The sequence below is a fragment of the Cydia strobilella genome, chromosome 21, assembly GCF_947568885.1.
Source record: "Cydia strobilella chromosome 21, ilCydStro3.1, whole genome shotgun sequence".
Classification (NCBI taxonomy): domain Eukaryota; kingdom Metazoa; phylum Arthropoda; class Insecta; order Lepidoptera; family Tortricidae; genus Cydia; species Cydia strobilella.
In genome coordinates, this window is record NC_086061.1 from 12238072 (window position 1) to 12251515 (window position 13444).

Below are 13444 nucleotides of genomic sequence, written 5' to 3' on the forward strand. Positions count from 1 at the left end.
ACGATACGATACGATCATTTATTGATAAAAAATATTTTTACATGTCATTATGTCTTAATACTAGGTTCTTAAATCTATTACAGTATTCATTATTTGAAAATTACTTGGCTAACTAACCAGTTTCTATTTATCATAAGGATCCAATCTTTATTACTTAGTCTGGCACTCGGAAAAAAGCGTCCAACGAGTAGTAGGCCTCATGCACTAGTTTATTTTTAAGTTTATTTTTAAACGAGCAGTAGCTTGTAGCATTTCTTATCTCGTGTGGCAATGCATTGTATATCTTGGGTCCCATCGTGTGTAGACATTTTCTCGATTTGGCAAGCCGTGTTCGAGGAGGTCGCAGTTCGTCGCACCTCCTGCTATTCGCCCCTCGCGTGTCACCGCGTGTAGGAAAGTGCGCAAGATTACGTCGCACGTACTTTGCCACCTCGAGAATATACACACACGGTAATGTGAGTATTTTAGCGGCTTTAAACCCATGTGTCACATTAAATATAAGGACCCTTTTCTGATGGAAAGCCACACATTAGGATTGAGAGTCAGATGAAACTAACCGCCGGCATAAAATCGATGTTACATCAAATTATATGCATCAAATTACTTATTTGCCAATCTTGGCCAATAGGGGGTATTATTGCAATATTCTGCCACCAGAGTGCAGCAGTAGCCCGTTTAGTAAACCATAGAGTAACTTATACATACTGTACCTTTAACAGGTTTTTGACAAGTTTTCAGAGATAATAAAATATGACATTGATGCACCAAGGCGGTTTGTTTACAGAGGACCTACCGGGAAACGCGAATCCGAAATTTCGCTATCTGTCTGTTTATCGCACGAATATGCCAGTGACAGAGATGTTACATAACCCCATAGACCCTCAGATTGTGGAAGTGGCGCCCCCTGGGCAGAGTTTAGCGTAATATTCCCTATTATCTCGACTTGAGGTAAATTCAAATTCTTTTATAGAGATGTTCGAAATTTGAATGTCATTATTAAAACAATATTTACGTCATCATTACATAATAATAATCATAATGATATCGTTGTTAAAGATAAATAAAGATCATAATGAAATAATCATCAGTAATCATTTCTTATAACATAATAAAATGGTTTGTATTGAAATCATCATAAATAAATAAATATTATAGGACATTCTTACACAAATTGGCAAAGTCCCACAGTAAGCCCAAGGAGGCTTGTGTTATGGGTACTCAGACAACGATATATATAATATATAAATACTTAAATACAGACAAAAAAACCCATGACTCAGGAACAAATATATGTGCTCATCACACAAATAAATGCCCTTACCGGGATTCGAACCCAGGACCATCGGATTCACAGGCACTACCCACTAAGCCAGACCGGTCGTCAAAAGAGGGTTTATTATGTGTTTGTAGAAAAAGAAAAATAAAAACTTACCGTTTTTATGATAATATCCAGTACCGGACGATGATCCGCTGCCGGACGAGCCCGGTGGGCCGTCGTCGGCGTCGGACGCCGGCAAACCACTCTCCATGCTCAGGCTTCCCACATCACACTCCCACTTCACTGCACTTCACGTCACTTATCTGGAAATAAAGAGAGGTTATGTTATTTTTTTTATATTGGACAATCTTACATAATAACAATTGAATGATTCACGGTTATTTTCACTAGACTTATATTGACCGGGAAAAAAACCGGCCAAGTGCGAGTCGGACTCGCGCACGAAGGGTTCCGTACCATTAAGCAAAAAACGGCAAAAAAATCATGTTTGTTGTATGGGAGCCCCACTTAAATATTGATTTTAATCTGTTTTTAGTATTTGTTGTTATAGCGGCAACAGAAATACAACATATGTGAAAATTTCAACTATCTAGTTATAACGGTTCATGAGATACAGCCTGGTGACAGACAGACGCACAGACGGACAGACGGACAGTGGAGTCTTAGTAATAGGGTCCCGTTTTTACCCTTTGGGTACGGAACCCTAGAAAAACAACGGACGGGACTACAAAACGTAATCACGGTCTATATCCCGGTAAATATAAGCATAGAGTAACTTATACTAGAGCGGTACTGTCATAGTAAATTTTGTAACCCCAGTAAATTCACTGCCATCTGTCGACACACTTTAAAACTAAAAATAAATATTTATAAAAATACGATAAAATGTATTTAAATATGGATAAATGATTTTTTTATTTGCATTAATTATTTTTATATGATTTTGACCCATATTCTTACACTGGTATGCGTTAAAATTGTTAAATAACAAACTAAACCGTCAACGCCAATACGACAGTTGGCCAAAGCTAGTAGCGCCCTCTGAATGAGAATCAAATTTTCTTGATTTTCGAGGCACGTTTTTTCCTTAGACTGTATCCATCTATTACGGAGTTATATCTATCTTTGGTTATACAGTAAGCTCTCAATAATGCTTGTTTTGTGGATACTAGACGATAATTATAAAAAAGTCATTTATTGTCGCAGTGTATAAAAAAACAGTAGTAAGTACAAGCTTAAATTACAGCAGTATAATACAAGTACATATACAAGTACATATACAAGTAGGAACTAACTATATATACATATATGACATTTAGAATTATAGTTAACAATATTATAAATGCTAAGTGCGGCAATAGGCTCGGGACAGCTTGTTTTTTTTTATACCACGTCGGTGGCAATCAAGCGTACGGCCCGCCTGATGGCAAGCAGTTACCGTAGCCTATGGACGCCTGCAACACCTGAAATATTACACGCGCGTTGCCGACCCTAACACTCCTCTCCCTCGTTGAGCTCTGGCAACCTTACTCACCAGCAGGAACACAATACTATGAGTAGGGTCTACTGTTATTTGGCTGCGGTTTTCTGTAAGGTGGAGGTACTTCCCCAGTTGGGCTCTGCTCTAGATCTGGAATGACATCCGCTGTCCTGTGCCCTACCACACAAAGCGAAATGTCATTCGCAGTGCCCATACCTCTCTTTTGGACGTAGTTTAAGGACATATCCGGGTCCGGACGCAGTTTAAGGACATACCCGGGTCCATTGTGCTGCGAGTCTGACGACTGCACAGCGCTGTTCTTCAGCCCGCACGTATCTCTTTACTTTTTAAGAAAGATATAACTTAATAGCTTATAATATTATGGATAATTAAATAAATATTATTTATTTATTATTTATTAAAACTAGTGAAAAACGAACGGTTTCGTTGCCGGGCTTCAGACCGTTAACATCTCCCGAGGATAGGGTCTCTTTGTTTGACATAATTATTGAAAGTCATAATGTAATTATTGTCATATTATCATTAGTCATACTTTTCAGGATTTTCCTCAGGTTATCCTATAGATGGGTTAGGTTTGTTTTATGGCATTCCTGAAAAGTTACGCGTTTCTGAGAAAAACCAAATTATGACTAACGAAAATGTGGACAAACAATACATTATGATTATAATAATATAATATAATTTCTTTATTCAGATTTCTATGATCCATTGGTTAGGTACATAATTACTTAAAATCTATTGTTAATGTTTGTAAAAAATTAATAACAAGTACATTAAATTAAAATAATTAAATAAAAAAATAAATAAAAAAAATTTGACAAATTCAGCTACCCATGACCATTAAATTGTTAAGGTGTTTGTGCATGGGAGAGTCAGGCTTTTCTACAAACATTTTTAGGATGCCGTTAGGGCTGCTCCGCATCCTACTAACTAGCGAGGCAGTTCTTTTACGCACTATGGCGTGAAACCCATCTGTGCGTGCCTCCGCAAACATTTTAGAAGCACTGCAGAAGCGGGGCAGCTTCAACAACGCCCGAAAGCCGTTATTATATTGAACCCTCAGGGCACTGAGCGCCTTCTGAGTGCAGTTGAACCACAGGCTGCTCGTATAGAAGCTCTGACAGAACGCTTTAAAAAGCGTGATCTTAACTTGATCCGAGCAACGAGCAAACCTGCGGGCCAACATATTCCTCCTCACCGCCAGTGCCCTGCGTTCTCTTTCGATATCTATTATGACTTAAAGCTATATGGGAAACAATAAAGACCCCTGGAGATGCCTCGTAGAGAGGAGAAACACGTGCCGAGTATTGTTATTTTGGTGGTGTGTTTGTTTTCCGAGCAAAGCCCGATATTTATTTTACTTAAATCGACACGAGTTGCGAATTACCTATTCGCACGTGTATCGTGTATCGTACAACGTTTCACAGTACATATGGCCCTTTTTCGACGCAGTTACGTAATGTGCTTATTATATCTAAGATACAAGTAAATGTTTACTTTGTTTAGGTATTGTTATCAAATTTCCATGAACGACAGAAAAATCTCTTCTATTTTATTCTATTCTAAAATACAAATTCGTTCGGTATTAAAGTTTTTAACTTGACCTGGACCTATTTTGAGTTGAATCTATACTAGTGTTTAAGTATAAATTGTATATTTACCATTGTATAAAAACAATTAGCATAAGTTTTAAATGAATAAATATTATCTTATAAATAAATAAATAAATAAATAAATATTATAGGACATTCTTACACAGATTGACTAAGTCCCACGGTAAGCCCAAGGAGGCTTGTGTTATGGGTACTTAGCGATATATATAATATATAAATACTTAAAATACATAAAAAACAACCATGACTCAGGAACAAATATCTGTGCTCATTACACAAATAAATGCCCTTACCGGGATTCGAACCCAGGACCATCGGCTTCACAGGCAGGGTCACTACCCACTAGGCCAGACCGGTCGTCAAAACCCGGTTGTCTTATCTTATAGCACCTGGTGTCGTAATGTAGCCCGTCTCTTTCAATCCCGTTGTGTTAAAAAGTGACAATTATTTTATTACACGGTAAATACCATCTTTAATATCTAGCATTTCTCGACCGACTCTCGTGAAATATTCAATAGTTATTTATTTTACAAGAGGGTAAAGTTGTGTCTTTAACCTCTCGTGCTGATATTGACACCCGAGTTCTTGGAGGAATCTTGAGCGTTGCGAGGGTTTCAACGCACCGCCACCGAAACACAAAAATTTTCACCACACCACCACAAGGAAAATACTAACTGTAAAATATCAGACAAAATCAAAGCAAATCAATTCAAAATGATGATGTTAGAAAATATATATCGTTCAAAATCATCATTTAAAAATCAATTCTACCAGCAAACATAAGAAAATAACTCAAAATTTTCATTTGATTACTTTTAGAGTTTTGAACCAGTGAGTTGAAAACCAGTGATATCCGAATCAAACACGCGTAGTGACACCGTGAGTGTAGTGTGTTTGGACAGACCAACGAGTGTGAACGCGACCGGACCAACAAGTGTGAATGCGACCGTTGGTAACGTTGAAAGTGAACGCAGCCGACGCGCAAGAATGAGGGTAGACAGAGCGCTGTCTACACAACTTTGACACCCACCCGCTATCTTCAGTCACCCGTGAACATGATGCATGTAACTGCGTCGAAATATCGGGAGCTCACAAATAATACAAAAGGTAATCACGGTCTATATCCCGGTCAATATAAGTCTTTGATTACTTTGCCTCACGTGAATAAAATGTAACATTCTTATCAGTTTTTGAACAATCAAGAGCCTTTCGCCGCTATACTTACTCAACCTCGTATCTGCAACACTCCTTCTTTTCTTGATGGACTTGAGGGCGGTGTTGCCCGTAGCCAATGTCACGTAAAAGGGTAGGAACAAAATAAATGCTCTTAGAGCACGACGCTGTTCGGTGGTTGTTGTAGTTGTCTCGTAAAACCGATAGCTGGATTTTACGAGAAGCACGTGGACTACCGGCCGTTGACTCCAGAATGGTGGTTAAACACGCTTTGAGATTAATTCTCCATTCACTGCACACTACCACATTAGATTATTGTATAATAAAGCTATCGATATTACACTTTAAACAATATTAATGAGCAAAAAACAAAGGAATTAATCACGAGGCTACTATCAAGATGGCGTTCGAACCGGAAGTCCCTCTGCAACACTCATTTGATGACAAAACGTAACGACCTTACGAAACGTAGTTATAGTCTGCATGTTCTCAAGTGATTTTTACGCTTAAGACAGCAATCTATTAAACTAAAGCCTTTGTCTCTTGTGAGCGGTCGGCCATTGTGTGCTATTGTGTGAGCGCCGCAAGCGCCGTGGCACGCGCCAACACACAATGGCACAAGCCGACCGCTCACGAAAAAGAGACAATGGCTTTTGTTTAACAGATTGCCGTCTTAAGCGTAAAAATAATTTGATAAGATACAGACGTGAAATTTTAGCAGTCTCAAAAAACCCTGTACAATTTAACATATTCACTGCCAGCGACCCGCTAGGTGCGTTCTCTGTGCGTAGGCGCTATTCGCTACGGTTTTTTCCATGTTATCGTCTACGCTCGTAGCGCGTAGCTCGCGCTGGCACTGAATATCGCCGCTACACTTACTCAACCTCGTATCTGCAAATGCGAAATTTCCATCAAATGATTGATGCATATATGAGGTTGAGTAAGTATAGCGACGCTTTACCAGGTGTGGTGAAAATAATATTGACATTTTAAATTCCGAATGCTCCTGGCAAGTACCTCTGATGGTATATCTAGATAGCTCCAGTATGTATGGTCTAGATCTTGATCTAGAACACATTTGGCTAAACTCCTATTTTCGTTCACGGCCCTTCATAAATAACTCAGAATGTACAGATACCAGAACATAAGTACGATATATGTAATATATGTATATATTTCTATCACAATCGAAAGCGGCAACGCAGCGAGCGTGATGGGCATTTTTGCGTCGGGGGCAGCCCGGGACAGGTTTCAGTCTAGGAGGATATAACCAAACGGAGTAGCCATTAACAGGCGTTCCCCTCCGTCGAAAATAGTCGGCCAATGGTCTTACACAATGTATGGACTGACGTTTATCTGGCATGGCTATTATGGATGGTATAGAAAGGATGCCAATCTCTTATGGCAGAATTGTTGCAAAAGTGACCGCTTTCAGCTTTAAATAATAGTTCCTAATCTCTCCGGTGGCGCTAGTTAGGCTCTGGGACATGAGTATAACATGAACCATATAAGGCAACAAATAACCCGACCAAATTACGTAGGTTGTTTTTGGTAGTATTTCGGTGTACGGTGGTGCTGCCTAATTACTGTTTTTTGATGGACACTTCATACATAGAGATTTGGCTCCTTTATATAGTCTCCATGATGGCTATTTTTACGTTACGTATACATTTGACGTTCCCCTCCCCCGCAAAAATCGGAAGACTTTTTTGTACAGTAAATTACAGACGTGGCGTCTCCGTTTGGGATTTATATTACGAAATTAGTTTCGTGAAATTAATGTCGTGACAGTAGTTTTACCAACAGTTTCACGTGTAATTTATAACTTTAGTAATGCATGCATTATTATGCATTATTGTTTTTATGATTGTAGAAGCGCTGGTGGCCTAGCGGTAAGAGCGTGCGACTTTCAATCCGGAGGTCGCGGGTTCAAACCCCCGGCTCGTACCAATGAGTTTTCGGAACTTATGTACGAAATATCATTTGATATTTATACCAGTCGCTTTACGGTGAAGGAAAACATCGTGAGGAAACCGGACTAATCCTAAGAAGGCCTAGTTTCCCCCTCTGGGTTGGAAGGTCAGATGGCAATCGCTTTAAAAACTAGTGCCTACGTCAATTCTTAGGATTAGTTGTCAAGCGGACCCCAGGCTCCCATGAGCCGTGGCAAAATGCCGGGATAACGCGAGGAAGATGATTGTTTTTATGATTGTGATGCTAGTCAAATTTTAAATTTTAATGTACCTAATGTTTTATGTAATGTAAAAGTGTACGGCTCACCCGGTATTGTATTGTCCTAGTCCTAGCTCTAAGTATATTGATTTGCATGGTAGGTTTTAATTAATTGTACTGTTTAATATTAGTATTTAAGTTTTTTGTTACTAACACTTCTATGGGCCATGCCTGAAAATAAATGATTATTTAATTTAATTTTAATATCCTCCTAGGTTTCAGTAGGTATTTATTTTATATTTATATTAAAATTTAGATACATTTAGGTTTATTTTATTTATTTATTTATTTAAACTTTATTGCACAAATTTACACAAAAAGTGTACAAATGGCGGACTTGACGCCTTGAGGTCGTAGACATTTAGTCGCGAATGTTCTCAAATAAATGCTCGGTTTAGTGATTAAGTTTAGTTTTTAATTAGTTTTATTCCAAAGTTTTATGTTTAGACTAAGTAAGATTAATAATAATATTTTAGTATTAAAATACATGACTTCAAATAGGTACGAATATCAACGTTCGTTTTAATGTGGTTAAACCAGCAATGATATTATTATTGCTACCATAGAGTAACTTATACTAGAGCGGTACTGTCATAGTAAATTTTGTAACCCCAGTAAATTCACTGCCATCTATCGACACACTTTAAAACTAAAAATAAAGATTTATAAAAATACGATAAAATGTATTTAAATATGGATAAATGATTTTTTTTATTTGCATTAATTATTTTTATGATTTTGACCCATGTTCTTTCACTGATATGCGTTAAAATTATAAATAACAAACGAAATCGTCAACGCCCTCTATACGAGTGTAGGCCAAAACTAGTGGCGCCCTCTGATCGAGAGTCAAATTTTCGTGATTTTCGAGGCACGTTTTTTCCTTAGACTGTATCCATCTATTACGGAGTTATATCTATCTTTGTTGCTACGTACATCAAAGCAGACACAATAATGGAAATTACTTCATATCGATACAAGTATGAACTTACATTATGATATGGTTAAACCAGTAATATTATTATTGCTACGTAAATCAAAGCAGACACAATAATGGAATTGAATTGTTTGATTAGTTACTTGACACTGCTAGGTTAGTGCTGGCAGTCGAGCTTGAGTGTTTTGAGTCTAAATTTGTAAGAAAGAAAGAAAATAACTATATTTTGCATGAAATATGGTACAAAAGGCGGTCAGACAATATTATACATAAGTATCACATATTTCACCAGCATCTGGCATGCAAAAAACTTACAACTAAAGCTAAGTTTAAACAATCATAGTCAAGGCCTATATTATAATTATCATGCACCTACCTCACTCAAAAGATGATGAAAAAGAACTCGTATTATGAGTCTCCGATAAAAAAAACTAATTAGTCTTTTTAGAATAGAATAGAATACTTAGAATCGTTTTATTCGTAAACATACAGACAATAGATATACATTAAAGGAACATAGTGAAAATAAAGTGTCACGAAATGGCCCTATCTCAGCATGCTGCTGGCGACTTCCAGCGCTGATCTTCCGATGAGACTATCAAGTGAGAATCACGGAAGGTAACAGACAAAAAGAAAGCAACATTAAGGAAATAAACATAAAACATGAGACCCGGGATTTTAATTCCCGAGTCCTTTATTGAGTATCTTTAAGCACCACTCAAAAAGACTTGAGCCGGCTAATAAAGGCTCCGTCAATAATTTTATAGGTTTCATCTATAAACTGGTAGCAGTAAATAAAATAAGGATTACTGTGTGGTGTACCTAAACAATAAATTTTACATGAAGACAATGCCTTTTTACTAGACTTATATTGACCGGGATATAGGCCGTGATTACCGTGGTCACCCGTGAACATGATGCATGTAACTTTTTTTTTTATACTACGTCAGTGGCAAACAAGCATACGGCCCGCCTGATGTTAAGCAGTTTCCATAGCCTATGTACGCCTGCAACTCCAGAGGAGTTACATGCGCGTTGCCGACCCTAACACTCCTCTCCCTCGAGCTCTGGCAACCTTACTCACCGGCAGGAACACAACACTATTAGTAGGGTCTAGTGTTAATTGGCTGCGATTTTCTGTAAGGTGGAGGTACCTCCCCAGTTGGGCTCTGCTCTAGATCTGGAATGATATCCGCTGTCCTGTGCCCTACCACACAAAGCGAAATGTCATTCACAGTGCCCATACCAACTGCGTCGAAATATCGGGAGCTCATAAATAATACAAAAGGTAATCACGGTCTATATCCCGGTCAATATAAGTCTAGTGAAACTAACCGTGAATCATTTAAAACCTTTTTATCTTTTTTGTGAAAAAATATGATTCTCTGAAAAGGTCAAGTTGATTGACATCCAAATAATTATGTAAATAAATAAATAGGTATTATAGGACATTCTTACATTCTTACACAGATTGACTAAGTCCCACGGTAAGCCCAAGGAGGCTTGTGTTATGGGTATTCAGACAACGATATATATATAAGATATAAATACTTAAATACATAGAAAACACCCATGACTCAGGAACAAATATCTGTGCTCATCACACACATAAATGCCCTTACCGGGATTCGAACCCAGGAACATCGGCTTCACAGACAGGGTCAAATGATGTCATTCAGTCATCCGTGCATGTATTGGCGCGAGCAAGACGCGCGATAAGTAAATGACATCATTCTGAAGTCAGTGTACGGTTCGAATTGTTCAGGACTCGGGCTTTGACTTAATTATATGAGCATAGAGTAACTTATACTAGAGCGGTACTGTCATAGTAAATTTTGTAACCCCAGTAAATTCACTGCCATCTGTCGACACACTTTAAAACTAAAAATGAATATTTATAAAAATACGATAAAATGTATTTAAATATAGATAAATAAAAATTTTTATTTGCATTAATTATTTTTATGATTTTGACCCAAGAACATGGGTTAAATAACAAACTGAACCGTCAACGCCATCTATACGACAGTAGGCCAAAACTAGTAGTGCCCTCTGAACGAGAATCAAATTTTCTTGATTTTCGAGGCACGTTTTTTCCTTAGACTGTATATCCATCTATTACGTAGTTATATCTATCTTTGATATGAGTGAAATACACAGTCGAGTCTTTAAGCTGAAAACACTCGAGTCTCTATCTCGAGACATTATCTACGTCTATCACTATTGATGAAGATAGCTTATGTTATTGCTTCGCCGGCTTTGTCTTTTGAAGTGTAGATGGAGATATATCTATTGAACCCGAGATTGAACCCTGCTCTCTCACGATACCACTGTTATGTAGAGATTAATATGTACAAGGACAGTTTTGTCTTTGAGAAGATTTAGAATTAAATACATTTAAGTTCTGTTTTGGAAAGGTAAGGATATAGTGAAATAAACTGTTTTGATACCAACCAAAGCCATGTTGGAATGACTCAACAGTCAGAACTGAGGTTTTTTGGAATTTTTGAAAACCGAACAAACAACGTCGTGTTTATTGACCGAAATAATTATTAAAAAATAACTGAAAAATCTATTTTAAAATCCATATGAAATGACAGTGTTTTTATTATTAATTATTATTATATTGTATTATTGAAATTAAAATTAAAACCTAACTAATGCGTTTAGCTACAAATAATTAATTGAAAAACATCGACTTAAAAATTAAAAGTTTTAAGATTTTTTTAAAGGGGCACAAAACTAACCAATACAAGAAACATAAAACAAACACATACATACAAAACACATACAAATACATACTTGTATAATACAAGAATAATGTACGATGGGGCTGTTATCATGTCCTTAAATAATAAACAGAAAAAAAGTGATAAACTGACCTTTTTAAGTCCTTATTTCAGAAAACCCTCATGACACGGTCACTAAAAGCACAAAAAACTATTCCTATTTCTAAAAAAACACTATTTTAAAAAGTGCAACTATTGATAAACTTTATTTTTTACTCTTGTAGTCAATTTTCACTTCCACTAAAACTATAAAACGTATAAATACATGGAATATTCTATTATTGTCGTATATAGTTCTAACAAGCGTATTTCAGCGATGCGAGCGGCGCGCTCGACGTCTTTCCCACCACTATTTTTACGAATGGCGAAGACCGGGAGTCGGGCGTCGAAAAAACTCCTAATTTATATTAGCGATTTGTCTAATGGCGATTTTGATCGCGGAAATGGGTCAGTGTGACAGCTGGAATGTTTCACAACTGCAGCGGAAAAACAGATGAGTATTTTTAAATTTTGAATAGAAAACAATAAAATGTTGCTATTTTCAGATGTTGGAAATTGTAATTATGAATGACATGGAACGCTTGAGCATGAATTATGTCTGTAACGGATAGGTAATAGATATCGATAATAATAAAATTCGTTTCACTCGGCTTAAAAAAAAAAGCCTAATACATATGCTACGATATTCTACCAGATTGTTATACTAGGCTGATACTATAATTGAAACATCATGTTATCACCAAGTATAATGCTCACAATGGACACAAAAACAGTTTTTTTTTTGTTTTTAATCCGTTAAGATTGAGAAGTTACGTAAGCACCTCTCTAACTCGCATAAAAATAAATGATCCGCATGTTACTTGTATACTTGGGTACATAATATATTTATTTATATATGTATGTATGTATGTATGTATGCATGTTTGTATATATGTAGGTATATATTTCTATTATTCTTATATGTGTAAGTGTATAAATAAAATATATATTGTTTAGAATAATTTGATTTGTGATTCATATTTCCTCTCGCTTTCTACAATCCTACACTAACTACACGTTTCTGTTTGACCCAATTGTTGACTGGTAGAGAATGCCTTAAGGCATTAAGTCCGCCTTTCGTAAAATTTTATATCGTGCAATAAAGTTTAAATAAAAATAAAAAACCCGTGAAAAACCGGCCAAGTGCGAGTCGGACTAGCGCACCGAGGGTTCCGTACATTACATAATTTTAACAATGTAGTTTTTATGTGAAACGTGAGTGAAAGGTAAATTGCGGTTTACGATTTATGGCGAATTAAAAAAAAACTACTTACTAGATCTCGTTCAAACCAATTTTCGGTGGAAGCTTGCATGAATTGCATGGTAATGTACATCATATATTTTTTTTCAGTTTTATCACTCTTATTTTAGAAGTTACAGGGGGACACACATTTTACCACTTTGGAAGTGTCTCTCGTGCAAACTATTCACTTTAGAAAAAAATGTAATTTAAAACCTGAATATCATTTTTGAAGACCTATCCATAGATATCCTACACGTATGGGTTTGATGAAAAAAAAAATTGAGTTTCAGTTCCAAGTATGGGGAACACCAAAAATTTATTGTTTTTTTTTTCTATTTTTGTGTGAAAATCTTAATGCGGTTCACAGAATACATCTACTTACCAAGTTTCAAGAGTATAGTTCTTATAGTTTCAGAGAAAAGTGGCTGTAACATACGGACGGACGGACAGACAGACAGACATGACGAATCTATAAGGGTTCCGTTTTTTGCCATTCGCACACCATTTTACCCAACGTTCTCTGCGATATCGCTGGGGCCCGTACCCTGTCATAATAACAGGTAACCTAACGATTATGACACTATCTTTCCGCCGCCGGCAATGGCTGATAACGTACGGCCTGTCGCAACAACGAGCTT

At 36.8% G+C, this 13444-nt stretch overlaps 1 protein-coding gene across 2 annotated transcripts in view; it reads right to left on the reverse strand.

Annotated features, from left to right (window-relative positions):
* Nucleotides 1-11748, reverse strand: part of LOC134751163 (KH domain-containing, RNA-binding, signal transduction-associated protein 3-like) — a 232377-nt gene extending 220629 nt beyond the window's left edge. Inside the window, exons 1-2 of one of the 2 annotated variants that reach the window (XM_063686535.1) lie at nt 11618-11748; nt 1433-1581 (exon numbers count right to left, since the gene is read on the reverse strand). In XM_063686535.1, the coding sequence (XP_063542605.1) occupies nt 1433-1529 (97 nt within the window). In that variant the 5' untranslated portion in view covers nt 1530-1581; nt 11618-11748. The remainder of the gene's footprint in view (nt 1-1432; nt 1582-11617) is intronic. The other variant, XM_063686536.1, reaches the window with a different exon arrangement.
* Nucleotides 11749-13444: the final 1696 nt, after the last annotated feature.